Source organism: Prionailurus bengalensis, chromosome X (genome assembly GCF_016509475.1).
Source record: "Prionailurus bengalensis isolate Pbe53 chromosome X, Fcat_Pben_1.1_paternal_pri, whole genome shotgun sequence".
Taxonomy (NCBI): Eukaryota; Metazoa; Chordata; class Mammalia; order Carnivora; family Felidae; genus Prionailurus; species Prionailurus bengalensis.
The window spans coordinates 35,941,632-35,967,477 of NC_057361.1; the positions used below are offsets into that span (position 1 = coordinate 35,941,632).

At 45.6% G+C, this 25,846-nt stretch overlaps 2 protein-coding genes and 1 long non-coding RNA gene across 3 annotated transcripts in view; 2 read left to right on the plus strand and 1 right to left on the minus strand.

The window, feature by feature from the left end:
* Positions 1 to 280: 280 nt before the first annotated feature.
* On the plus strand, positions 281 to 2,168 carry MPC1L (mitochondrial pyruvate carrier 1 like). The gene has a single exon (XM_043569690.1). It carries the CDS (start codon positions 1,591 to 1,593, stop codon positions 2,014 to 2,016), a length of 426 nt encoding a protein of 141 aa, XP_043425625.1. The 5' UTR covers positions 281 to 1,590; the 3' UTR covers positions 2,017 to 2,168.
* Positions 2,169 to 6,278: 4,110 nt separating this feature from the next.
* CXHXorf38 (chromosome X CXorf38 homolog) lies at positions 6,279 to 25,028 on the minus strand. The gene is made up of 7 exons (XM_043570868.1): positions 24,765 to 25,028; positions 24,461 to 24,595; positions 18,566 to 18,685; positions 16,532 to 16,681; positions 15,838 to 16,017; positions 8,324 to 8,486; positions 6,279 to 7,874 (listed from the first exon to the last, which is right to left on the minus strand). The coding sequence occupies exons 1-6, from the start codon at positions 24,978 to 24,980 to the stop codon at positions 8,325 to 8,327; spliced, it is 963 nt and encodes a 320-aa protein (XP_043426803.1). The 5' UTR covers positions 24,981 to 25,028; the 3' UTR covers positions 6,279 to 7,874; position 8,324.
* LOC122477636 overlaps positions 23,562 to 25,846 on the plus strand; it is a 58,079-nt gene continuing 55,794 nt past the window's right edge. Inside the window, exon 1 of the long non-coding RNA XR_006295747.1 lies at positions 23,562 to 23,663. This is a non-coding gene — a long non-coding RNA (uncharacterized LOC122477636). The remainder of the gene's footprint in view (positions 23,664 to 25,846) is intronic.

Below are 25,846 nucleotides of genomic sequence, written 5' to 3' on the forward strand. Positions count from 1 at the left end.
CGTTTATTTATTTTTGGGACAGAGAGAGACAGAGCATGAACGGGGGAGGGGCAGAGAGAGAGGGACACACAGAATCGGAAACAGGCTCCAGGCTCTGAGCCATCAGCCCAGAGCCCGACGCGGGGCTCGAACTCACGGACCACGAGATCGTGACCTGGCTGAAGTCGGACGCTTAACCGACTGCGCCACCCAGGCGCCCCAATGTACTAATTTTTAAAGCTACCATGGTCTTGTTTATAAATCACTAAAGTATTAATATTTCAATGTATAATTTTCACGTTATTTTTAATTGGAAAAATAGAAAACACTTGTAAGATAATTATCAGTTGTGTCATTAAGAATTTTCATCAATGTATATTAACTATTAGGTGAAAGACTGTTGAAACAGAATTTCCGTACACTCTCAGAGAGGCTCCCCCTGTATTATTTTGTTGATTACAGAGGGGGAGAAACCTGGCAGATAACCCCTTAACCAGATAATCAAACTTAATATCACCAATGATGGAACAATGGGATATCATGTGCCTTCCACTGTGATGCACTAAGGAGACAACATCACATGTGTAGTATTCTTGACCCAAAATGTTTAACCTAAATCGAATTATGAGAAATCGTATAAATCCAAATTAAGGATATTCTGAAAAACCCCTGACTTGTACTCTTCAAAAATATCAATGTCATGAAAGACAAAAAACGCTGAGGAACTCCTCTATACTAAGGGAGATTAATCTAAAAGACGTAACTAAATGTGAATCTTAACTGGATCCTGGATCCCCCCTCTCCCATGTCAAAGAAAAAAAAAACAGCCCCAAACTATAAAACTTACATATGCACTGCATATTAAATAGTACTGTATCTATTAAATAGTACTGTATCTAATGTTAAGTATCTGAGTGGATTATTGTACTGTGGTTAAGTTAGGAGAATGTCCTTGTTAAGATCCAGATGCTGAAAGATTTAGGGGTGGAATGTCACAGTGTCTGCAATGCTCAGGCAAACTGTATAAGGACTAAAATTGTGTACTTGGTTGAAGGATTCTGTATCAACATCTAGTCAACACTGTCCACAGACTGGGCAGAACAAGCCAAGTTTTCCCCTGGATAGTTGAAGAGAAGCACACAGCTGGACGGACACTCACCTCCCTGCGTGCCACGTGGATCCCTGAGAGTTCTACGATGGCCACACCCCAATGGCGAGTGAAGACGAGGCTGCGGTCTCACCTTTGTTAGAGGAACGAACACACATACACACACACACACACACACACACACGAGCACGCACGCTCTGCATCCTTTCTGGCAGCGCTGCTTACGGATGATGGCGAGGCTACGCCTTCCATCTCCAAACGCAACGGAACCTCGTTAAGTGCTTGTCAGATACACTTTACGGCCGTCACGTGAAGGCAGAAGGGCGTGGCCACACCTCCTGCACTTAAAGGCACGTGCGACAGAGGCATGCGCTGTGTGGAGCACTTTATGGCAGCCACGCGAAGGCGCGAGGCCAGCGGCCGATGCTGCGTGGGGCGGGGTCTGCGTCCACGTATTTGGAGGTTGGCTGTTATTCCGTTGGTGCCCCCACCGCTCGGCGATCATGGCGACGGTGGCAGCACTGTGGCGGAGAGCGAGGGACTACATGAAGACCAAGGAGTTCCGGGAATACCTGACCAGCGTGCACTTCTGGGGTCCTGTGGCCAACTGGGGCCTGCCGCTGGCCGCCTTTAAGGATATGAGGGCACCGCCCGACATCATCAGCGGCCGCATGACGACGGCGCTCATCTTCTACTCGATGGCCTTCATGCGTTTCGCCTATCGCGTACAGCCTCGAAACTTGCTGCTGTTGGCGTGCCACACCACCAACGTCATGGCGCAGAGTGTGCAGGCGGGCCGCTTCGTAATCCACCACTACGGCGGCACCGCCACCACCACCGCTGCCACCACCACCACCAACGACCCCACCATGGTTCCCACCAGCGACCGTGTGTGTGCTAGCGACTTTGAGGATGACAACTCCTGCTAGGCAGCCCCCAGCTCCAACCCGTCGTCCTCCAAACCTGGCTGAGTGGGCCCGATTGAGTTTTTGCAGCTTGCAAGCACTGAACTGTTACTCTTCCTGAAGAAAAGGCCAGTGAAAAGTTTGGTTTTGACTCAAATAAAACAGTTCGAATCTGATTTAAACCTGCAGTTTGGTTAATAAAAAAAATAGAAAGTAGCAAAGAACGGAAGCTGCAGAGTGTTTATTTCGTGCTCTGGAAATACAGTGTTGTTTAGGGGAGGGTAGATTGGCTGGTCTTTCTCTTCACGGGACCTGCACACACCTCGAGGGGTAGTTTTTACAGGGAGGAAGACTGAATGAAAGCTCTCTTGGGATGTTCTGTTACTTGTTTTGGGGTGTCCAGGCCAAGTAACGGTGCCTAATAGCATTCATGATTTTTAAAACTTGGTACAGGCATTAATCTCTTACAGTAAAAATAACTCGGGGGCTATGTCTACCAAGGGAAATACTTCAAAGTGGGTTTAAATGAGTTCAGTGAAACCCAGTTTGGACTTTTAAAAGGGGTACTTATTAAGAGAACCTAGAATCTCTTGGTGGCTGGAGAGCAATGACAGACTCTACCATAGAAACAAGATAAACAACTCTGAGGTCTGTTGCTGTCAACCCTGGATTTTAGGTAACTAGAGAATAAGAACGACAAAATCCTAACCCTTTCCTCTTTTCTTCATGTCTAGATGTGGGGGGCGGGGAATGGCAGCTGGTAAAACTGGTAAGCCTATTGCCCTGTATTAAATGCTAGCTAGGGGTGGGGGTGGTGGTCAGTGGTCAACAGTATTAGCCCCGTGTTCCCCTAGGAATCCCATGGGTACTAAGAACTTGTCAAACCAGGTTGCATGAAGTGGGGAGAGAAGGGTGGGGATGTGGATGTGAGGCCACTACCTCTGCAGCAGAGGCTACCCTCTAGGATTTGACCCTGAATCTCTGGCCTCTGGAGGATGCGGGAAGTTCCAGAGTGGTCTGCTGGGTGAAGACTACTTAAACCTTACTTTGGTTAAAGATTTCAAATGTAAAGAAATTGACAACTGACTGAAAGGTTCTGAAGACATCAGGTCTTGGACAAGACAGGCACAACATTAGTGGAACTCTGGAAGATTCCCCTTTATCTTCTTTTTTAAAAATCTTTTTTTTTTTTTTTTTTTTTTTTTTTAATTTTAGAGAGTGCAAGCTGGGGAGAGGGGCAGAGGGAGAGAGAGTCTTAAGCAGGCTCTACGCTCAGCACGGAGCCCGATACAGGGCTCAATCCCATGACCCCAGGATCACGACTTGAGCTGAGATCAAAGAGTCTGATGCTCAACTGACTGAGGCACCCAGGCGCCCCCACCCCTCCTTTATCTTCTGTGGCATCTAAGCAGTAGTCCTTTTTGTAGGCAGTTTCTGCATTTCACACTCTGCATTCAGGGGGAGAACAAACTCTGGAAAACTATTGTGTATCAGTAACAAATCACCCAAAACTTAGCTTAAAACAACAAATACTACCTCACGATTTCTGAGGGTCAGGAATCTGGGAGTGGCTTAGCTGCGTGTTTCCAGCTCAGGATCTCTCAGTTGTCGGCTGGGGCTGTAGTCTCTGGACTTGCCTTGGGCTGGCGGATCCATTTCCAAGCTCACTCACGCAGTTGTTTGCAGGTTTCATTCACTTCCTTGGCATGGGGGCCACAGGGCTGCTCATGACAGGGCTTCCCTCCACGTATTCCAAGAGAGAGAAAGCCCAAGATAGCCATGGTCTTTTGTAGCGTAATCTGGGAAGTGACACACAATCACTTCAGCTGTGTCCTGTTGGCCCATTTCTGGTACACTGTGGGAGGAAAATACAAGGGTGGGAATACCAGGAGGCAGGGATCTTTGTTGGAGGCTAGCTACCACATATGGTTCTGAAATAAAAATCCTCACGCCTTTCTGAAAGTCAGTGGAAGGTAATAAAGCATGTCAGGTCAGCACCCACCTTCCCCCAAAGATGTCACAAAATGCTCAGTTTACAGTTTTGTAGTTGTAACTAACATGCACATATCAGAGAGCATGGGTTTGAGAATCAGGAAGGAAGTCTCTGGAAGATAGTATTTTAGATAGTTCAGACTATAATGTAATAATAGAAACCAGTTCTGAAAGTTTTGAAGTGGGTCATAACCTTCTTTCAAGATTTTTATTAAAACTTTAAAGGAATTTTCCCCTTCACTAATGTCTGAGTAGGAATTAATATATTTTTAGATCTGTCTTACAACATGTATTTTGTAATTTGAGTATATTCCAATAAAAGGCAGGTAGGTTTCTAATTAACCTGGTAAGAGAAAAGTAGGTAATAATCCTTCCTGATAATTTCCTATCACTTTACAACATTTATAATTTAGAGGGCAAAATGATTAGAGAAAAAATCCAAAAGATTGCAACGCCTCCTACTCTAAGGCAATGCTCCACTTACAGGATCTAATTTGCAGTATGCCCACCCAACACGTAACCCTTTGTTGCCTAAGATATTCATGTTTCAAGCCATAAGAGTGATTAACACTTTAATAGAAATGAGCATTTCAGGGCGCCTGGGTGGCTCAGTTGGTTGAGTGTCCAATTCTTGATCTCAGCTGAGATCTTGATCTCAGGGTTGTGAGTTCAAACCCCACATTGAGCTCCAGGCTGGGCATGAAGCCTACTTAAAAAAAAATAAAAAATAAATTTTTAAACCTTAGGGTAACAATCATTTCATAATCTTCCCCAAACTCTCAAACAATCCTTTCTGGCCCTGGCCATTTAACCTGTCTACAGATCTCTTCCACTACTTATGAAGCCATTAACATTTTCTGAATTGGCAGAGCTATTTTTCCAGAAGTTTTTGTTACGGACACACTTTGGTTATTTCCCAGAATTCGTGTTTTATACTGAGTTTAATAAGTAATGTCTTTCCCCTTAGGTCCTCTGAGCTCCCTGGCAAAAAACGGGCTAAAATCCAAAGAACTACCTCACCTTTGCAACCATAATGCTGAAATGATTTCTCTCCTCTGATTCTTTCCACATATCGTGTCCCAGGGAGAGGCTGAGAGAGTAAATCATATTGCTGGATGAAAACCAGGCACTCCGAGATGAAACACCCCTGTGTGGAAAGGAGACCACTTCCTGGGCTTCTCTGGACCCTGATGCCTCACAAGTGCCCCTGGAGGTGAAGCTGACCCCCACAAAAATGGAGGCTACAACATATTCCGGGAAACGTAACACATAAGTCATGGCAGTTTGAATTTATATTGTTTACGCCTCTTTATTGTCTTGAAATGAAAAACTGTACTTAAAAACTTTCAAAATACCAGGAGTCCATGTTTGTTGCAAAAATTTCATGCAGGGGTATGCGAAGAGCAGGAAAGCCAGATTTCTAACTCCCCCACTCAACCCCAGTTCCTTTCACAGAGCTAACACTGCAAAAGAGCTTGGGAAAAGCACACAACTTTCAAGACCTTTTGTTGAAAGATACAAATAGTTTAACAGCATGCCACGCATTGTTAAACATTCTGCTTTTCTATTTAGTAGGTGTTCGAGAGCATTCCACGTTACTGCATTGCAGCATTAGTTTATACTTCTTAGCAACTGCATAATGCTCTGTAGCATGGATGTGCTGGGATTTAACCCGTCATCTCGATGGCTGGCTGCCAACGCTGCTGTGAGCGCCCTTTTGTGCACATCCTGTGCCGCGCGCACAGATCCGTAGAGAGGCCCACAGGTTGATGTCCCTGTACACGCTGCATTTGCTTTAAAGCTCTCTCTGGGCATGTCTTCCTTTCTTCAATTTCAGTGTAATTAAACGTTGCCAGCATAATGTTTTTCTGAACAGTATCTTGAATTTATCAGAGCAGACAATAAATCCAGAGAGGACACCATGTATACCATTGTCCACACCCTATGAATCCTCACATTTGCATCTATTCCAGGGCCTGACCCGTGGCTAACACGTGATAAATGTTGGAGAGAGAAGGAAAAGCTAACTAGATACAAGGGGCATGAAATGAAAGTGTTCATAACCCTAAGTTCCTAAAGTTACAAATCAGGTCTTAAATTGGTTAGGGACTCAAAATTTAATTTGATCCCAACTCTTGTACCTTGTATCTAGAAGCTAGGAAATGTTTCAGCAAACTTCTCGGTTTGGGGATAGTTGTGAGATGAATGAAAATTCTTACTTTACTGTTGATGTCTTCTAAAGGAGCTGCATGAAATGAAGGGAGAAAGAAAATGTATGATTCAAGACCAAATAGTTAAGTTACAGGCACGTTTGTATTTATCCAGGGTTTACAGCATTATATTACACTCATTTTAATATAAAAATATACCAAATACACCTCACCCTCTCCCCATTCTCTAGAGACCACATCCTTTTTTTTTTTTAATGTTTATTTATTTTGAGACAGCGTGCGCTAGCAAGGAAGGGGGGAGAGAGAATTGTAAGCAGGCTCCACACTATCAGTTGTCAGCGTGGGGCCCAGTGTGGGGCTCCAACCCACGAACCACAAGATCATGACCTGAGTCAAAATCAAGAGTCGGACACTTAACTAAGCCACCCAGGTGCCCCTACAGGGTCACATCCTTGATGGGCAGCTCAGTAAGCAAAGGAGGATGGCTTCATTTGGGGTTGGAGTGGAAGCATCTCCTCCAGGAAGCGGGGAATGAGGCAATTCTGTTCCTAAAGGTCCAGAGGTGACATGGCCCAGTTAGGCACTGCTGGCTTTGAACAGGAGCAGAGGTAGGGAAGGGTGAGGCTGATCCCCTGGACCACTGCATATGACTGGACAGTGGTTTTGCAGTTTAGGAAACAGACAGGATAAAGTCAGAAGTAGATGACTTTTGGGGATAGAGGAAGTACAAATGAATCTGTCAATCTGCTGAAAGAAAAATGATGCCTTTGAATTTCTAAAAGAATGTTGGTATTTCACCCTTAAATCTCATAACAAAGGACCAGGTTGGTTTAGTTAATGGTCTAACATTCATGTGTATGAATAAGCTATCTGTGGATCCTTCGGTCAACAAATATTCATGGAGCACATGAGGGCTAGGCCCTGTGCACTCAGGATATTAATGAGCGGAAAGAGGGGATTGCCACGGGAGTTGACTTTTCCCAGGAGTACCATAAACAGGTCAGTAACTGTGAAGCTATCCCCGACATTCCCGTTTGTGAGACTGGCATGGGCCTTCTGCCTGCTTTGGTCAATCAAGTCACTGTGTTCTCTGGTCCCCACTGACCAGCCTGGGCCCACCTCCTTGCCCTAGTGCCCGGGGCTACCAGAAATAGGTAGCAACAGTTCTGTACTAAATTGGAAATGGCTAGAAAATGGGCAATCTCTTTTCTTGCCTTCTTTCAAAAAGGAAGGATTTACATCACAGCCTGCCCCTTGGGCACCCCTCGTAAGCGAGACTTTTTTTAGGAAGGGGGTAGGGATAGGGCTTGTGTGCCAGCTGGCAGAGAACTCTTTGTGACCCTTCGCCCAGGGCTGGCCAAATAGCCTTTACTGTGTTAAGCAGCTTAAGTTTAGGATCAGAAAAGAATAGCAAAAACCTTCCCGCAAAACCAATAAACCAAAACAAACAAACAAAAAAAACCCTGGGTGACAGCAAGTTTTGGCACAACAGTATCTAACATTTTTTGGTGGGTTACAGATAACACAACACCAAGCTTACGAATATTAAAAAAAATATTCCCAAAGAGTCAAAGGAAAGTCCAAGAAAAGACAACAAAAATTCCTTTTTGTTTGGGTGGTGCACTCTGTTAAGTTTTTCCTTTTGCACAGAAAAGAAGGGCTGAGATTGAAGCCATGCCGACCTTCACATAACATGCCTGGGTTTTGTCAAAGGGCAGCCTAAAACAAGAGAAAATGTTTAATTTTCTTTATTTGAAAGGAAAAATGTAAAACACCAAAGACAGTTATTTTAACAAGTTTTTCTTATGGAAATTAACAAGTTGCTAGTAATGCCACAGGGAAGAGCTAGGGATCCCTGGTGTCATTTTAGGGCTGATGTGCTTTTGGATTATGTTAGAAAGTTGATTTACTTAAGACTAGACCAATGACCTCAGGTATATTTGACTAAACACAGCTGACAGGCAGATTATGTTGAATTACTTCACAGATGTGAGAACCATCAATTAGAAAGAGCGCAGGGCTCAGTGTCCTTTCTTTCAAATAATAAGGACACAGAAAAACTTCGGGTTAGACTAAATTGTGAGTTCATTATGGCCTTACATAAGAGAACAGGCATCAGAGAAATGAGGTTATTCTATCCTTACTTAACCTCATAGGTCTAAACTCACCTCAGGCCTTCCCTTCAGGTGTCTCTGCCCCAGGTTCCTTTGAACTTGGTTTTTGATGCTGTAGATGGAGGTTGTCTAGCTTCTGTATATCTTCGGTAAGACCATTTCTAAGATCCTCATTGTTTCTCAGAAATTCTTTCACTACTTCCAGTCGATTTAAGATCTGCAAGAGGAAACCACACAATGTATGGCTTAGAAAATTTTATAGCAGGCTTATAATTCTGATGAAAAACTTACTAGCTTCAAGACTGTCTCTTGCTCATGTGTCCACCAGTAGCTGGTTCTGGGGCTACACAAAGGGGTGTCTGCTTGTCTCAAGTTTTTTTTTTTTTTTTTTGCTTTTAGGGGCCAACATCCAAAATATATAAAGAACTCGTACATGAAAAGGTGCTCAACATCACTAATCATCAGGGAAATGCAAAACAAAACCACAATGAAATCTCACCATCTGCCTGTCAGAGTGGCCATCATTAAAAAGACAAGAGGTAATAGATGCTGGTGAAGATGTGGTCAAAAGGGACCCCCTGTGCGCTGCTGGTGGGAATGTAAACTGGTGTAGCCACTATGGAGAACAGTACGGAGGTTCCTCAAAAAAATTAAACAGAATTACCATGAGATCCAGCAATTCTACTTCTGGGAATATATCTGAAGGAAATGAAAACACCATGTGGAAGAGATATCTGCAGCCCCATGTTCATGAGCAGCATTATTAACAACAGCCAAGATGTGGAAACAGCCTAAGTATCCATCGATAGATGAATGGATAAAGAAGTTGTGGTACATATATATACCATGGGATATTATTCAGCCATAAAAAAAAGGAGGAAATCCTGCATTTGTGACAACGTGGATGGACCTTCAGGGCATTATGCTAAGTGAAAGAAGTCAGAGAAAGACAAATACTGTATGATTTATATGTGGAATCTTAAAAAAAAAAAAAAAAAAAGCCCCAAAAAGCAAACTCAAAGACCAAGAGATCAGAATTGTAGTAACCTGAAGGGGCGATGGGGTGGGGCAGAGAGGGAATGAGAGGGAGGGGATCAAAATGTAACAAACTTTAGTTATAAGATAAAAAAGTACTAGGGATGGAATGTACAACACGATGATTACAGCGAACACTGCTGTGTGATATACAGGACATTTGTTACAAGAGTAAATCCTAAGCGTTCGCATCACCAGGAAAAGTTTTTTTCTTATTTTTTGTTTGTATCTGTATGAGCAGATGGATATTAACTAAACTTACCGTGGTAACCATTTTACAGTATATGTAGGTCAAATCATCATGCTGTATGCCTTAAGCTGCATGTCAATTACATCTCATAAAAATGGGGAAAAAAATTTTTAACTCTTTTTGCTTTAAAACTTCCTGCATTTGAAAAAAAAAAAAAAACTTCCTGCATTTGTAGGAAAGGGCTATATATCTGTCTCTATCTCTATACGTGTATGTACACACACACACACACACACACACACGCGGGCACACATGTATGCACACATATATATGTATACTGTAATATTAAAACAAAATGATGCCCTTTCATTTGGAATTTATAGCTGCACATTTATTACTATTGAATATTTGTATATTAAATACTTATAAAATATGTGTATGTTTAATAGTAATAAATGTACATGTACAGAATTCAAATTTTTTTTTTCAACGTTTATTTATTTTTGGGACAGAGAGAGACAGAGCATGAACGGGGGAGGGGCAGAGAGAGAGGGACACACAGAATCGGAAACAGGCTCCAGGCTCTGAGCCATCAGCCCAGAGCCTGACGCGGGGCTCGAACTCACAGACCGCGAGATCGTGACCTGGCTGAAGTCGGACGCTTAACCGACTGCGCCACCCAGGCGCCCCTAGAATTCAAAATGAACACAGGGGAACAAGGTAAAAAGTCAGTCTTCTTCCCCACCCTGTCCCCAGTCACCCAGCTCCTATCTTCAGAGGGGACCACAACAAAGTTTCTTGTGTTTCTTCCAGAGACTTACATGTGAGCACACATATATACATGTATACATACACATTTAAAAGTTTTTTCACAATAACTATGACTGACACATACACATTTTAAAAAACACAAATGGCAGCATACTAGACGCTGTCCCTCAACCGAGTTTTTTTTCTGTGGCCTCATTATTTTTTTTAATGACTATATAGTATTTCAGTTATGGATGCTTCACATTTTAACATATTATTTCAAGTCTTCTGTTAGGAGCAATAATGCTGAAGTAACTAACCTGGTACACGTGTCATTTTGCACAAGTGACAGGCTATTTGTAGGATCTGTTTTTAGAAGTGGAACGTGGTGTTAATTTTGAGTTTTCTCTTTTACTGTTAATAGATTTTGCCCAAACTACCATGTATAGAGGTTACTGTGCTGATTTAAACTCCCACCAATAATGCATACTTCCCAACGCTTAAACGAATACAAGTACTCTCAGAATAGTACAATGGAAGTGTTTTCACTGGGCTTATCCTCAGGATCCCCTAACCGGTCACTTTGCTTAAATGAGAGACACTCATATTTGGGGGGCATGGTGAATTTTTTTAATGGGGGACCCTGAACTCCAAGCTAAGTCAAGATGACTTAAATCTGATGAAGAAAAGCAATGGAGTACCTTACTCCTAGCAGAGTGGTGGTTCTTAAACTTTACAGAGAATTCATAATTGATTCTGATGCAGTAAATGTGGGGCGTAAGCTAAGCACGCACTCAGGTTATTGTGATGTAGGCACATGAAACAGCCAGATGCTGGATGATGGCGGGATGGGAGGGAGGGAGAAGACTGGCTGTGGCTTGTGGCTAGGACGAACAGGGATCCGGGAGGGCCAGCGAGGAGCTAAAGACTGCCAGAGATCTCCAGACAGGTTAGTTAAGTAGAGGGGAACAGGCTGTTTATTACACAGCTGGAAGCAAGTCTACTGCTCCTCAAAGTTACCTGGGCTTTAAATAATAAATCTGGAAACCATAAAAATGTGAAAGATCACACTGACGACATTACCCCCAGCACACGTTGGTAACTGTGGATACTGCACTGTTAGCACTTATGCCTGTGCTTGGTACTGGGTTCCCATCAGATGCCCATGACACCGCTGGCTGGGTCTGCGAACTGCACACACTCCAAGATGGAGTGGGGGCCTTCCTCCCCCTCTCCAGAGACATTCTCATTGGATGACTTGGGCACTGTGATCCTTTTGCTGTGACCTCTTGATCCTCTGTGCCCTTGAAATGTGCTTAAGAGGGGTGATTATTTTAGTTTGGTGGGGTGGTGGGGGCGGTGCAGAGACACAGTCAAAAAATTTTTTAAATTAAGAATAGGGAAGACTTCTGCACGTTTATATGTAAAGGGAGAAGAGGAAATAGAGACGGAAAAACTGAAAGTACAAGAAAAATCACGGAATGTAGTCAGACAGACTTGGATTTTGAAGCCCAGCTTTACCACTTAACCAGCTGTGTAAGTTTGGGTAAGACACTTGACCTCTCTGAGCTCACTTCCACATATGCCAATGAAAGATGAGGCTACCAACACCACCTAGGATTCTTGTGAGCACTAGAAATAATCTACTCTGGGGCGCCTGGGTAGCTCAGTTGGTTAAGCATCCAACAGCGGCTCAGGTCATGATCTCGAGGTTCATGGGTTCAAGCCCTGCGTCAGGCTCTGTGCTGACAGCTCAGAGCCTGGAGCTTGCTTCGGATTCTGTGTCTCCCTCTCTCTCTGCCCCTCCCCTGCTCATGCTCTGTGTCTCTCAAAAATAAACAAGCATTAAATACAATTTTTTTAATAAAAAAAGAAATAATCGGGGGCGCCTGGGTGGCGCAGTCGGTTAAGCATCCGACTTCAGCCAGGTCACGATCTCACGGTCCGTGAGTTCGAGCCCCGCGTCAGGCTCTGGGCTGATGGCTTGGAGCCTGGAGCCTGTTTCCGATTCTGTGTCTCCCTCTCTCTCTGCCCCTCCCCCGTTCATGCTCTGTCTCTCTCTGTCCCAAAAATAAATAAACGTTGAAAAAAAAAATTAAAAAAAAAAAAAGAAATAATCTACTCCAAGAACTTAGCATTGTGTCTGGTACATTCATTCCACAAATACTTATCAAAAGCCAGTCTACTATGTGCCATGTGCTGCTCTAGGCAAAACATGCTTAGCATCCCCATTCTTCTGCTTAATCCCAAACCCTTGGACTTGTCTTTGACGTCTCTACATGCCCCCATGTGCGCACCTTCTCACCATACCATGTCTACACTTCTGTCCTGGTCTGAACCCGGTAAGTGCAGGAGCCTCCTTGTGTGTCTCCCTGCTCCTGTCCCACAGGGGCCATCGCAGGAGTAAAAGCCTACGTCCTTCTGATGGCTCACGGGCCAATATGACCTGCTTTCTTCGCCTTACTTTCTCTTACCTCCTCACACGCTTTTCTTTCTCTATCCGCACCCCAGCCATCCTGCTCACATTGCTGTCCCCCCTGCCTGAAGGCTCTCCCTGCACATGTGCACATGGCTAATCCTCACCTTTTCCAGGGGGCCAACGTGACCACCTGGTTGCAACCTGATACTCGTCCCCACTCTGCTACTCCTCGTCCCCCATTCTGTGCTTGACACAGTACTTCTTCTAAAGCTGAGAAGCGCCGTTTGCTTACTACATTGACTCTTTACTGTCTCCCCCTACGGGGATCTTTGTTTTGGTCACTGATGCACACCAAGCTTCTAGAACTGTGTCTGGCACATAGCAGGTACATGCTCCGTAAATATTTTCTGGAATATAATAAATAAAGGGTCATTTCAATCCTTTTTCTGACTGAGTCAGGTACATCTGTCACTGCCCCTTCTGCTTATGTCTCCCCAGGGGTCTCTGTGGAGATGGTCCCTTCACCAGGGTTTAAGATATCAGGAATGGTTTTAAAGAATGCACAAATTCCTTACATGTTTTTTAGCCACTTACTGCGCTTGACATGCTTTAGCTGAATTAAAAAAAAATTTTTTTTTAACATTTATTCATTTTTGAGAGAGGGAGGGAGAGGGGCAGAGACAGGGACACAGAGGATCTGAAGCAGGCTCCGTGCTGTGAGCGCAGAGCCTGATGTGGGGCTCAAGCCCATGAACCGCAAGATCATGACCTCAGCTGAAATTAACAGTCAGCCGCAGCTGATGACATTTTCAATTCACTGCCATTTGGCTTAGCAAATCTTCAGACTTTGGAGGCTCACCCTAAAGAATGTGGATAATCATGTATGGTGTGGAACTTTCAAAAGAGATCAGTTCCACGCATCACGGAAAGCCAACCTTCAAATTCTTTCAGATAATGTGCCAATCAATCCTAACTTACATTTTGATCGATTGAAATATCAAGAGAAATGCCATGGTCTACTGAACAGAAAGCAGGAAAAATGCAAATTTATCAATTCTATATAGAGGCTTTGGGATGCAGAGGACAGGCCACCCAACCCCAGTTTCCTCTCTGTAAAGCAGAGGTAATGAGGGTTCAGAATTGACAGCTGCCAGCACCTCAGCGATATGAGATCTGCAGTGCCGCATGTGGAAAGGCACAGGACCAGAGGAGGGAGACCCCTGCACCAACCCTCACACTCTTCTGTTCCTGCCTGCTCCTTGGGGTTGCTGCCTGGCATGTAAAGCAGGGGATATGGTGACCGCCAGGTTCCCTTCCAGCTTCGAAATTACACAGACTCCTGGCTTGAGTGTGCTCCTGTACAGATGCATTTTGCTGTGTGTTACACAGAAAAAAAAAAGAACCACAGGTCCCTCAAGAGAGAAGACAAAGCTAGTGACCACTCAAGGGGCTTGAGTCTGACCCCTCCTCTCCAACCCCATCGTTGTCTTGTTCTGTTCTACACTGCTTCTAACAAAAGCAGCAGAAAGAAAATTGGGGCCGGTTCTAATGGTATTTTATTTTTTTTATGTTTATTTATTTTGAGACAGAGAGAGAGAGAGAGAGAGAGAGAGAGGGCAAGCACACAAATGGGGGTGGAACAGAGAGAGATGATGGAGAGAGAAAATCCCAAGGAGGCTCCAAACTGTCAGTGCAGAGCCCAACACAGGGCTCGATCCCACGAACCTTGAGATCATGACCTGAACCGAAATTGAGAGTTGGATGCTGAACCAACTGAGCCACCCAGATGCCCCTGGTTCTAATGGTATTTTAAAATAAAGTAAGGTAAAACACCCGGGTTTAGAAAATACAAGACTTAACTGTCCTCTTCATCATTGTAAACACCTATGCTGTGCTGGGGTGGGAGCATCCAGAAACCAGTGGTACCTGGTCCCGCTGCTAAATTAGGAGCTCACCAGGCTGAATGAATCATCTAGGTCAAGGTCAGAATGATTAACATATGCATATGGACCAGTAAGGAGCACGGCTTAATGAATGAAATACTTTATAGTAAATAAACACTCTGTGTTTAAAGAGGCAACCAGCAAAACTACTTTGCTTGGATAAGGTACCATGGAGAGGAAAAATGATTTGTCCAAGATCTCCTGGTGATGTAAAATTCCAATCCAGCAAGTACTGGAATACGTCTGAATTTTACCAGAACACTGCTTTTTTATACCTTGCATGTAACAAACGGGATTCATTTCTCCTGTATTCCCTATCAGGACTTACGGCCATCATTAGCCTGCAGGGGCCTAAGCTGGAAACCTTGATCCTTTGACCCCCTCCTTCCCCACCTCCTTCCAGCCCCATGCCACACTCCAAGTAATATAAGCATCCACTAAGAGCCATCAGCTCTACCCAAGCAATGCCTCCAGAATGCGGCCCCTCCACCGCACCTCTAGTTTCTGTCCTTTCTCCAACCTCGCACGGCTGTGACACCATCCTGCAAGTCTCCAACCTCCAACTACCATGAGTTAACTTTCTAAAAGCAATACTGGATCCATTTGATTAACTCTTTCTGGCCTAAAAACACCCATTGGCTCCCTACTGCTTTTTAGGAATAAGGTCCAAGCCCCTTGGAACAGCACAACAAACCTTTCAAAATACGGCTTCAAACTACCTGACTGCCCTCGCATCTGACCACATCTTCTATGCTGGCCTTACCACTGCTCAGGCCCAAGTTATTCTTCTGTACCTCTGTAAGTGCTGTTCCTCCTGCCAAGAACACCCTTCCACTCATGCCAGTTTGCCAAACTCTTACGTGATCCTCCTAGTCCTGGCTCAACAGCATCTTCTCAGCAAAGTCTTTTTTTGCAATCTCCTCTCGACCTGCAGAGAATCCCCAGAGCCTTTTGTTCAGAAACCTGTTGGAGCCCTTACCGTGTTGTGCCACTCTGTGCACACATTAGGCACTCAGATGTCTGCTGATTGAGGGAAAATATTTGTTTCAAAGTAGTGTTAGTCTGTGTCAAAAGAACATGCATTTCTGGAAATGATGGGACGTATAAATCAGAAACATAACTGGCAATATGTTGAAACAAGCTACTCTTCCTCCCTGGTGCCTTTCTTTGGTCTACTCGCACAGAGAATAGAATACTTTTTTTTTTTTTTTTTTTTTTTTTTTTTTTTTACCTCTTCAGGCAACACGTCTTGTTCTTGTGCTTGAAGATAGATCTCTTGAAGTTTCTCCTTTAGTAATTCCATTTCTATTTCATTTACTTGGCTCTCACTCAGGTAAACTCCTGTTTCATATTCACATCCATCTAGCTGATCTTCTGCAGGGATGTGAACAGCCCAGTCAGATGTCAACAGCTGTTTGAATCATCGAACAAATATATGAATAATGGAATGGAAAAGATGTTTCACTGGATTGCTCAAAGAATTTATAACTAAACCTCTTTGACTGTATCCATTTTACTAATACCTTGTGACCACAGAAAAGCTTCTTAAGCCCAGCACAATTCTGCATTTCGTATCAACATTTTTCCCCCTGCTTACATTCTAAAATTTCATTTAAATCCAACAAACTTCAAATTCTAAATGAGTGACTGGAGTTGGCTTTTTTCCCATAGTTGTTTTTTTTTTTTTTTAATGTTCATTTATTTATTTTGAGAGAGAGAGAGAGACTGCATGCACGGGGGAGGGGCAGAGACAATCCCAAGCAGGCTCCACGCTATAGCATGGAGCCTGACGTGGGGTTCGATGCCACCAACCTCAAGATCATGACCTGAGTGGAAATCAAGAGTCAGACACTTAAACCAACTTAGCCACCCAGGCGCCCCTCTCCTTAGTTCTTTATGCCAGAACTGTTCAATCTGATTTTTACCTGTTCTATTCTGGCGTAGGCTGCCACAATCTCTGGAATATTCTTGAATTCATTCAGAAAATTTTGGATCTTCATCTGAAAATCTCGAAGCCACAGAGAAGACACTTTCATCTCTGAAGAATGCATGATCTCATTACGACATCTAATCACCTACAGAAAGGCAAAAAAAGATAGAAGGTTTCAAAGTCAAATGATGAGGTAAATGGAAATTCTGGACTTCCCAAGAAAAACTGCAGAAAGGCTTTGTTAATTATGAAATCCACAAGGCTTCAGGGGGATGTTTGACCGCCTGCTACTTGGAGTAACGAGTGAGAAATACAAACAGGCCTACAACTATTGTCGGCTCTTGAAATCTTGTGACTGGCTGGTTATCTCTTACACAACCTCCCAAATCTCTAAACTTAAAACCACCTGCCAGGGGTGCCTGGGTGGCTCAGTCACTTGAGCAGCCGACTTGGGCTCAGGTTGTGATCTCGTGGTTTGTGAGTTCAAGCCCCACATTTGGCTCACTGCTGTCAGCACAGAGCCCACTTCGGATCCTGTCTCCCTCTCTCTCTGCCCTTCTCCTGCTCTCGTTCTCTCTCAAAAACAAACAAATAACAACAACAACAACAAAAAAAGACCACTCTTATCAAAAACAAACAAACAAACAAACAAACAAAACCACCTGCCAAAGAGCAAGAGAATTGGTTACTGGCTCTACGTATACCCAAAGGCTGAAGCAGACAATGCAAAACTCTTTTAAATATTGTTGGAGCTCCAGGAAGGTGGGCAAAGGGGGTGTTTTGATGTGGCAAGTCTGATGAAAACAAAATCAACTTTTGCCTATATTGTATAACAAATGCTTCTGTCTCATTGTGTATTAGTATACAACTCACATAAAGTCTTCCACGTTCTTAGCTAAAAGATATGAAGAGGTCGACTTTGTACTGTGACAGTTTTTGTCTGCTGATATTATGAAAGATTCTCAGTTCTTCCAGCTGCTAGCATGCCAGCAAAATACACGTGCATTTTCTCTATATGTTATATATAATCCAGGTACGTTGTATACTCTTTTCGACAACCCTCAGACTAATCAATGTGCGAGAGCTGTTCTCTGGTGAAACAGAGAAAGTCTAAATCCCCCAGAGGAAATCTGACAAGCATAGTGATCTATTCGGAGACTGCTTGTCTGTTAGGGTTAGCCAAAGAGATTCAGAAGGGCAGGATTCAAATGCTGGCACATGACCGACAGAGTGATGCACTCCTCTCTGTTTTATTTTTTATTTTTTAAACGTTTTATTTTTTTAAGTAATCTTTACACCCAACGTGTGGCTCGAATCTACAACCTTGAGATCAAGAGTCACATGCTCCACCGAGTGAGCCGGCCAGGCGCCCCTATTTTTTTTTTTTAATATGGAAAATTACCTGACTTCTGTTTATGGCAGACCAGGGGAGAGAAATTGGTGGCTCATCTATTTTAGCAGTGAACAGAAGATCAAGGTGTTGGGAAACTTCAGTGAGGGAGAACTCAGGGGCCAGTCTCCTACCTGCATTCTCATAGGGGTTCTTGGACACACAGAAGGTGCATGCGACGTGGGCCCCACTAGCCCACTTAGTGTTGCCAACCTTGAGCCAAAGTCTAACTTTCCCTGCACGACACTGTTCTGGGGAGAGACCGTCTGCTACGTGGGTGTGCGCACGGCTGCTTGAGCACCACAGGGTGTCTTTCTCAGCTGCCCTTCACAGCACCGACCCGACTGACTCTCACTGGATGATTTTATTTTTATTATTATTTTTTAATGTTTAATTATTTTTGAGTGAGAGAGAGGGAGAAAGAATGAGTGGGGAAGGGGCAGAGAGAGGGGGGGATAGAGCATCTGAAGCAGGCTCCAGGATCTGACCTGTCAGGATCTGACCTGTCAGCATCTGAGCATGATGTGGGGCTCAAACCCACAAACTGTGAGATCATGACCTGAGCCGAAGTTGGACGCTTAACCAACTGAGCCACCCAGGAGCCCCTCACTGGATGGTTTTACATGTGACAGCTCTTACCTCTGTGACTTTCTTTCGATCAATCATGAAGTGATCACAGGAGTTGATGAGGCTTAAAAGGGCAACGGCATCACATTCCTCAGGGCCTGTTTTGTCTGCCAGTCCTCGGGGCATGAAGGCCTAGAGTAGGGGAGGCACAAGGGGCACCTGAGTCTCCTCCAACCCTAGGAACCGGTGGGCAAATGTTACTTACCTGTTTCCCAAATGCTGATTGGAATGTTCTTACTGCGGTTTCAAGGTAGAGCCTTGTGAGTCCAAAACACAGGTTGGGAAAGAGTGTGAGAGCTAAGGCTTGGCCAAGTGTGATCACCGAAGGGTTGCTCTATCTATCCCTCTGCTATCAGAAATACTTCAACACTTGGCATATCTGTCCTTTCTTAATGGTGGACAAGCAGGAAGCATAGGTAGAAAGCAGTCCTCTTCTTCCCCCTCTTTTCCTTCCTGAGGTTTCAGTGGCTGAATTGTTAAAGAAGACTTAAAATTTAAAAGTGATAGTTACTCCCAAGTGAGCCTGGGCTTTGGAGTGTGATAGAGCCAGGTTCACATCCCACCTCAGCCACCTGCCAACTTGGGTGACCCTGGGCGAGTTACTTACCCTCAGAGTCCTCATTGGTAAGTAGGGGATAACTGTCCTCGTCTACTTCGAAGGATGTTGTGAGAATTACATGAGTTAATGCAGGTGAAGGACGGTGTCCGGCACACGGTAAACCAACAGGCCATAAATGTGGGCAATTACCGTGCTGATAGTGCAACGTGAGCATGACCTACCTAGGAGTTGCAGATGGGATCCTAGGGTTTGAGATACTAGATATATCAGAAGGCCCTCGTTCTAGTGTGATCTTGCCTTCTGTAGGATTTTATGGCACAGACCCCCAAAATGGTGTCACAGCAAGGCTTGGGCATATTTCTCTCCTGCAACAGTTCCAAATTTACATCTGAATGCAATAATTTTACCAAGCTCAGCAGCTCAAGAGTACATTCCTGCCAAGGAACTAGAAACGATGACATAAGCAAAATTACTTGCAATAAGAACTCTAAATAGAGAGACCTATTTTCCCGAAAACAGACACATTTCAGTAGGCAGGCAACCACATTTCCTATAGTGCTGCTCGTAACGGTATTACAGAAAGGGCTTGTGGTCAGTGCCAACACACCCCAAGGAGAGTCATGGCTATGTTCCTGATGGTGGTGGAATCCTCCACTGGAGCCTCACACAATTAAGAACTTTGGGGGACGCCTGGCTGGCTCAGTCGGTTAAGCATCGGACTTTGGCTCAGGTCACGATCTCACCGTTTGTGAGTTCGAGCCCCGTGTGCTATGTTGAGAGCTCAGAGCCTGGAGCCTGCTTCAGATTCTGTTTCTCCCCCCCCCCCCCTTCTCTCTGCCCCTCCGCTCATGCTCGCTCTCTCTCTCTCAAAAATGAATAAACATTAAAAAAAAAGATACAGTAGCCAGTACCACTGTCTTTTCATGTCTTAACAGCCACTGACTTGCTGATCCTCTGAAAGTCTATAGTGGATGCTACAATGTTTACAAAGAAGTTAACTTATCACAGCCAAAGCAGGGCAGTAACACTGGAAAAAAAAACCCAAAAAACCCACCACCATCATCAACAAAAAACACTTCGGCTCCCACTGGGAGGATAATCCCAAAGTTAAGAAGGGATCTTAGGTGCCTCAAAACCAGGCACAGTTTTTCTTTTCTATTACAAGGAACGTCCCATCTGGCATTTTCTTGCCAGTATAAAACTGTCTTTCCCACATTAACGTTTTATTCTAGGACTTATTCCCTTTCTTCAGAACTAGAAGCCAACAGCGAGGCTTTGCTGCCTCCTTGCCACTGAAAGGAGTTTCTTAAAATGGTGTTGCATGCCACCGTGTTCCAGATGTCAAAGGCACGTGGTGGGAAACACCTGTTACTTGCCTCTCACTATCCTCTACTGCGTGTTCAGTGAGTAGGGGGAGATGAAGTTGGAGAAACAAACAGGGGCCAGATCGTGCTGGGCTTTACTGGCTCTGGAAAGGGGTTTGGAGTTTATTCGAAGGATATCAGGAAGCCACGTGAGGGTTTTAGGCAAGGGAAGAAAATGAGCCAATTTACCCCTGAACACCACACATCCTGCAGTGTGGAGAACGGACCAGAGGTGATCACAAATGACCAGAGCAGCAGAGGTGACTGGGATGGAGGCTGCAGCCAGAGGCCAGGCAGGAGAGGTGACAGTTGTGACGTGGAGATGGAGAGAAGCATCCACAACTATTGTGCAGGTGTAAACAAGGGGGTGGAGAGGGAGAGATGAATCGAGGGTGGTTGTAGGTAGTTGCTGCTGGAGTGTGGCCGTGGGTTTGGTGGCGGGGGTGGGGGGTGGTGGTGGTGGTAGAGATGAAGACTCCTGCTCGAGGAGTAAATACAAAGTCCCCAGGAGGGAATAAGGAGAGGGGTGGAGCACGCACTTGCATATGGGAAGGGCCAGGGGTACGAAATGGGGAGCCATTAGCATAAGGGTAGCCTTTAATGGTGAACTCCATGGCCGGGGCGATATCCCCAGAAGAGAAGAGGGGGACAGAAGAGGCCTGAGAAATGTCCACCAAGGACCAGGAGGAGGCCGAGGAGGAGGTAGAGCCAGAGAGAGAGGAGGAAACCTGTGGGGGAGAATGATGTCACAGAGCCACAACTGTTTCAAGAGTGGCCAGGAGAGCCAAATGTCTGAGAGGTAAGAAAGATGAGGCTGGAGAACTGGAGGTCAAGTGTGCCGACAAAATAGATGCAGTGTGCTGGGAGGGGCAGAAGCCACGGTGGAATGGGTTGAGGAGTGACCGGGAGCTGAGGGAAAGACAACAGGCATAAAACCCTTTCTGAGACGCTCTGCTGGGCATGCACATGGGAGGCAGGCAGAGAGATGGGGAGAGTGCTAGAGGGAATGGCTCAAGGGAAGCATTTCTTTCTTTTAAAATTTTATTTTCCCAAATATCTATTCAAGCTTTTTTTTTTTTAAACGGCTTTATTGAGATATAATCCACATACCATACAGTTCACCAGTTCAAAGCATACAGTTCTTTCCAACAATGTGAATGGATCTTGAGGGCCTTACGCTGAGTGAAATAAGTCAGAGAAAGACAAATATTGTGTGATCCCACTTCTACGTGGAATCTAAACCAAACCAAAGCAAAAACCCAAGCTCAGCAATCCAGAGAACAGATCGGTGGTTTTCAGAGGTGGGGGGTGGGAACGGGCAATATAGGTGAAGGGGGTCGAAGGGAACTGACTTCCAGTTATAAAATACAGAGGTCCTGGGGATGTATTGTACTGCATGGTGCCTGTAGTTAATAATACTGTGTTGTATTTGAAAGTAGCTGAAACAGCAGATCTTAGAAGTTCTCATCACAAGAAAATAAACTTTTTGTAACTATGTATGGTGATGTGGCCAATCACAAGATACTCCTATCAAACCCTTCTGTTGCACATCTAAAACTGATACAATGTCATATGTCAGTTACACCGCGATACAAAAAATGTACAGTCCAGTGGTTTCTGGTATATTCACACGGTTGTGCAACCATCACCAGTTCGTTTTAGAACATTTTCATCACCCCAAAGAGAAGCCCTCTACCTCCATTCACTATCACTTCCCTCTTACCCCCAGGCCCTGGCAACCACTAACCTTTTACCTCTACATATCTGCCCATTCTGGACGTTTCATATAATATATGCCTGGCTTCTTTCACTTGGCATAATGTTCTCAAGGTTCAACCAACTTCATTCCTCTTATGGCTAAATAACACCTCATTATATGGACAGGCCACATTTTGCTTATCCATTCATCAGCTGATGGACATTTGTGTTGTTTCCACATTTCGGCTATCGTGAATAGTGCTGCTAGGGACACTCACACACAAATGTGTGTGGTTTTTGTGTGGACGTATATTTCTAAATTCATTCAGTATAAACCTAGAAGTGGAATTGCTAGGTCATGTGGTAACCCTATGTTTAATCTTTTCTTTCTTTTTCAAAAAAAAAATTAAATAAACTGAGGCAACGTTAAAGCTATTTGTATGGTGATGGGACTAAGCTGACAGGGAGAAAGGGTGGATACTTGAAGACTGAAAGTCTGTGGGTAGGTGGGAGGGAACGTGGTCTGACACACAAGTGGAGAGCCAAGGCGGTTACAGATGCCCTTCCAACTCTAGCAGAAGGAAGACGGTGCACATGGAGATAGGCTGGTAGGTCTGGCAAAAAGATGCAGAAGCATGTATCTGAGGGCATGCATCAACTCCAGGAAAAAAGTCAGCAGCTGGGGGTGAGGGTGGAGGAGTGGAAGCTTACAGAAGGAAAGGCAGCAACAGCTGTCTCCAGAAACAGGAGCCCTATACACAGGCGAGGCCAGAGCAATGGGACTCGTGATCAAGAACTAAAAGTGATACCAGTCAGCTAACCTTGGGGTGCCTGGGTGGCTCAATGGGTTAAGCGTCTGACTTCTGATTTCTGCTCAGGTCATGATCTCATGGTTTGTGAGTTTGAGCCCTCTGCCCTTCTCACACGCTCTTTCTCTCAAACTAAATAAATAAACTCAAAAAAAAAAAAAAAAGAAAGAAAGAAAGAAAAAAAAAGCCTGGGTGGCTCAGTTGGTTAAGGGTCTGACTTCCACTCAGGTCATGATCTTGCATTGACTTTGGACCCCGTGTTGAGCTCTGTGCTGACAGCTTGGAGCCTGGAGCCCACTTCGGATTCTGTGTCTCCTTCTCTCTGTCCCTCCCTCGTTCACACTCTTTCTCTCGGTTTCTCTCAAAAATAAACAAACATTTAAAAGAAAGAAAGAAAGAAAGAAAGAAAGAAAGAAAGAAAGAAAGAAAGAAAGAAACCAGTCAGCTCCCTCAAGAGATTCTTCCCCTGAGCACAAACAGATTACAGTGTTATCAGGGTTGGGGGTGGGTCATGCAAGTTCAGAGAGGAGAACAGAGGAGGGTGTGGCTGGGAAGAGAATATAAATACTCTGGTAGGACTGGAAGGTCTTTTGATGACAGCAACAGAAAGGGGCATGAACAGGTGGCAAGGGCTTCAAGAGGATGCCAGGGGTATGAAAGCAGCAACAAAGACCAAACAGGTAAGGGACAGTCACAGTCAAGGGTAGAATTTTGGGTTTCTTTCTTTTCTGGGTAAAAGTTGGCAAGTCTATGGTGGCAACAACAACAACAAAAAAAAAAAAACGGGGAAGAGGGTGTAGATGTGGTGGGTTTATGGGTCCACGATAGCCACCAGCCTGGTGGCCACTGATCAAGTCCAACTTCCTCATTTTTGAGGTTAGGGTACAGAGGCTGGGCTACTGTCACACAGCAGCAGCTGAAATGGGACTCTGATCCCTGCTTTCCCGGCACCAAGCCTGTGCCTGGCTGCTAATTAGTATGCAGATTGACTGCAAAAGTTAATTTGTGTTAGGAAGTGACTTTGCCCCTCCCCACTCCCTACAGGGCTTCTAGCAAACATCAAAAAGTTCTTAAAAATTCCCCAATTGTCTCAGCTAGTAAGTCATAGTGCAAAGATCTGAAAACAGGCCTAATAGTCTTCTATCTGGCTGCACACTTCACCGCGACCTCCTCAAAGTTTTACTCCTTAGCTGGGCCTGTGCTCATGATGCTCACTCTACATCTGGTGTCGGCATCTCTTGTCGAAATTTTCCTTATAGCGGGTAGCAAACTCAACTGCCTTGTTAGCAGAAAGGTAGAAGAAAGCTTCTACTTCCCTAACCTAGGTTAGATCCAGTACAACAGCCCTGAACCTCGTAAACACTAGACCCTGTATCAAACACCCTTTCCTCTCTCCCGCATCTGTTTATGAGGCTCTGGGCTTCAAGTGACCAGTTACCTGGTGGGTCACCTCCTATCCTCCCGAGCAGGTGCTTACCTTGGCCACCTCCCAGGCGTCGACGGGCCACCGGCCCGGTCGGCAGTTTCCCCAGTGGACGTCTCCATTCCTGTTGGTGTGGTGTTTCAAAATCTCCTGTTTCCACTCTGCGCATACCTGACACTGAGGCTGAAACTACAGGGGGCGGCGGTGAGAAGGGGTCCCGGGCGGAGGGGTGCTGTTTTGGGCAGTGAACGAGGAGCGTTGCGGTCGGCCCCGCCCCAGGGAGGGCTCGGGACACCGCGCTCGGGGACCAGGACAGGGGATAGGGTGCGGTGGTCAAGGTCCCCGGCCCTGGCCTCACCTGACGAGCGCGCGGGCTGCACCGAGAGCCGCTGCAGCAGGTGGCGCGGGGGCCCAGGTTGGGGGCGGCGGCGAGCAGGCCGCGGTGGAAGGCGACCACCTCGCGGGCGACGAAACCCTGCAGACAGCCGCGCAGCAGCAGCAGGCAGTGGCCCGCCTTCACCCAGTTCTTGTACTCGGCGCAGTTGAGGCGCGCTGCCAGCTCAGACAGCACCATGTCCCGCTCGAGCCCAGGAGGCAGCGGGGCGAGGGGCGGGGCAGGCAGCAGTGCGCAGGCGCGGAAGCCTGGGAAGACGCCGTCGCCGGCGGCTGCGCAGTGGGTGGCGGCTGCGCAGTGGGTGGCGGCTGCGCAGTGGGCGGCGGCTGCGCAGTGGGCGGCGGCTGCGCAGTGGGCGGCGGCTGCGCAGTCGGCCTGGCCCCGCCTGGAGGCAGGCCCCACGAGCACGGCGAAGGGAGGGGGTTGAGCTCCTCGCGCAGCCTCCTTGATCCCTGGGCGGAGCCTTCTGGCTTAACCCGTTCGTGCACCACCCCAGCGTTAGGGGACCGCAGACGCCTAATTCCTTTATCAAGTGCTTGCCCAGAGAGCCTGTACCTGAAACTCTTCCGCCCTCTAGTCTATTTCCCTAAACTGAAACCCTGCCAGTCCCCGATTTGACTCCCCCTCCTGGTGTCCGTGCCTCTTTTATTGTAGAGATGTGTAAGGTGCTCAAGGTACACTTCTTGAATTACAGATGTTCCTTGCATTATACAATTCTATGAAGTTTATTTAGTTCCTAAGCCCACACATTGGCTGTGGCAAATAAAGGCATTAGTGCGGTGTGACCGCCGGCTGCCTGTACCACGCCATCTACCATGCTCCTGCAGTGTGCCAAGGTGACACAAAGTTCAAAAACATCCGCCACTGGGCCATCTAGCAGAGGCAAACAGGGACGACGCATGCCCTGGATCCTGGAGGGCTGTACTGCCCTGAGCCCGGTAAGAGCTTCTTCCACTATGGTCCTGAAGCATCCAGCTTAGATGATGATTATTTAGTATTCTCGGTTATAATTAGCGCTTCTTACATAAGGCGGTCTTAATTAAGCT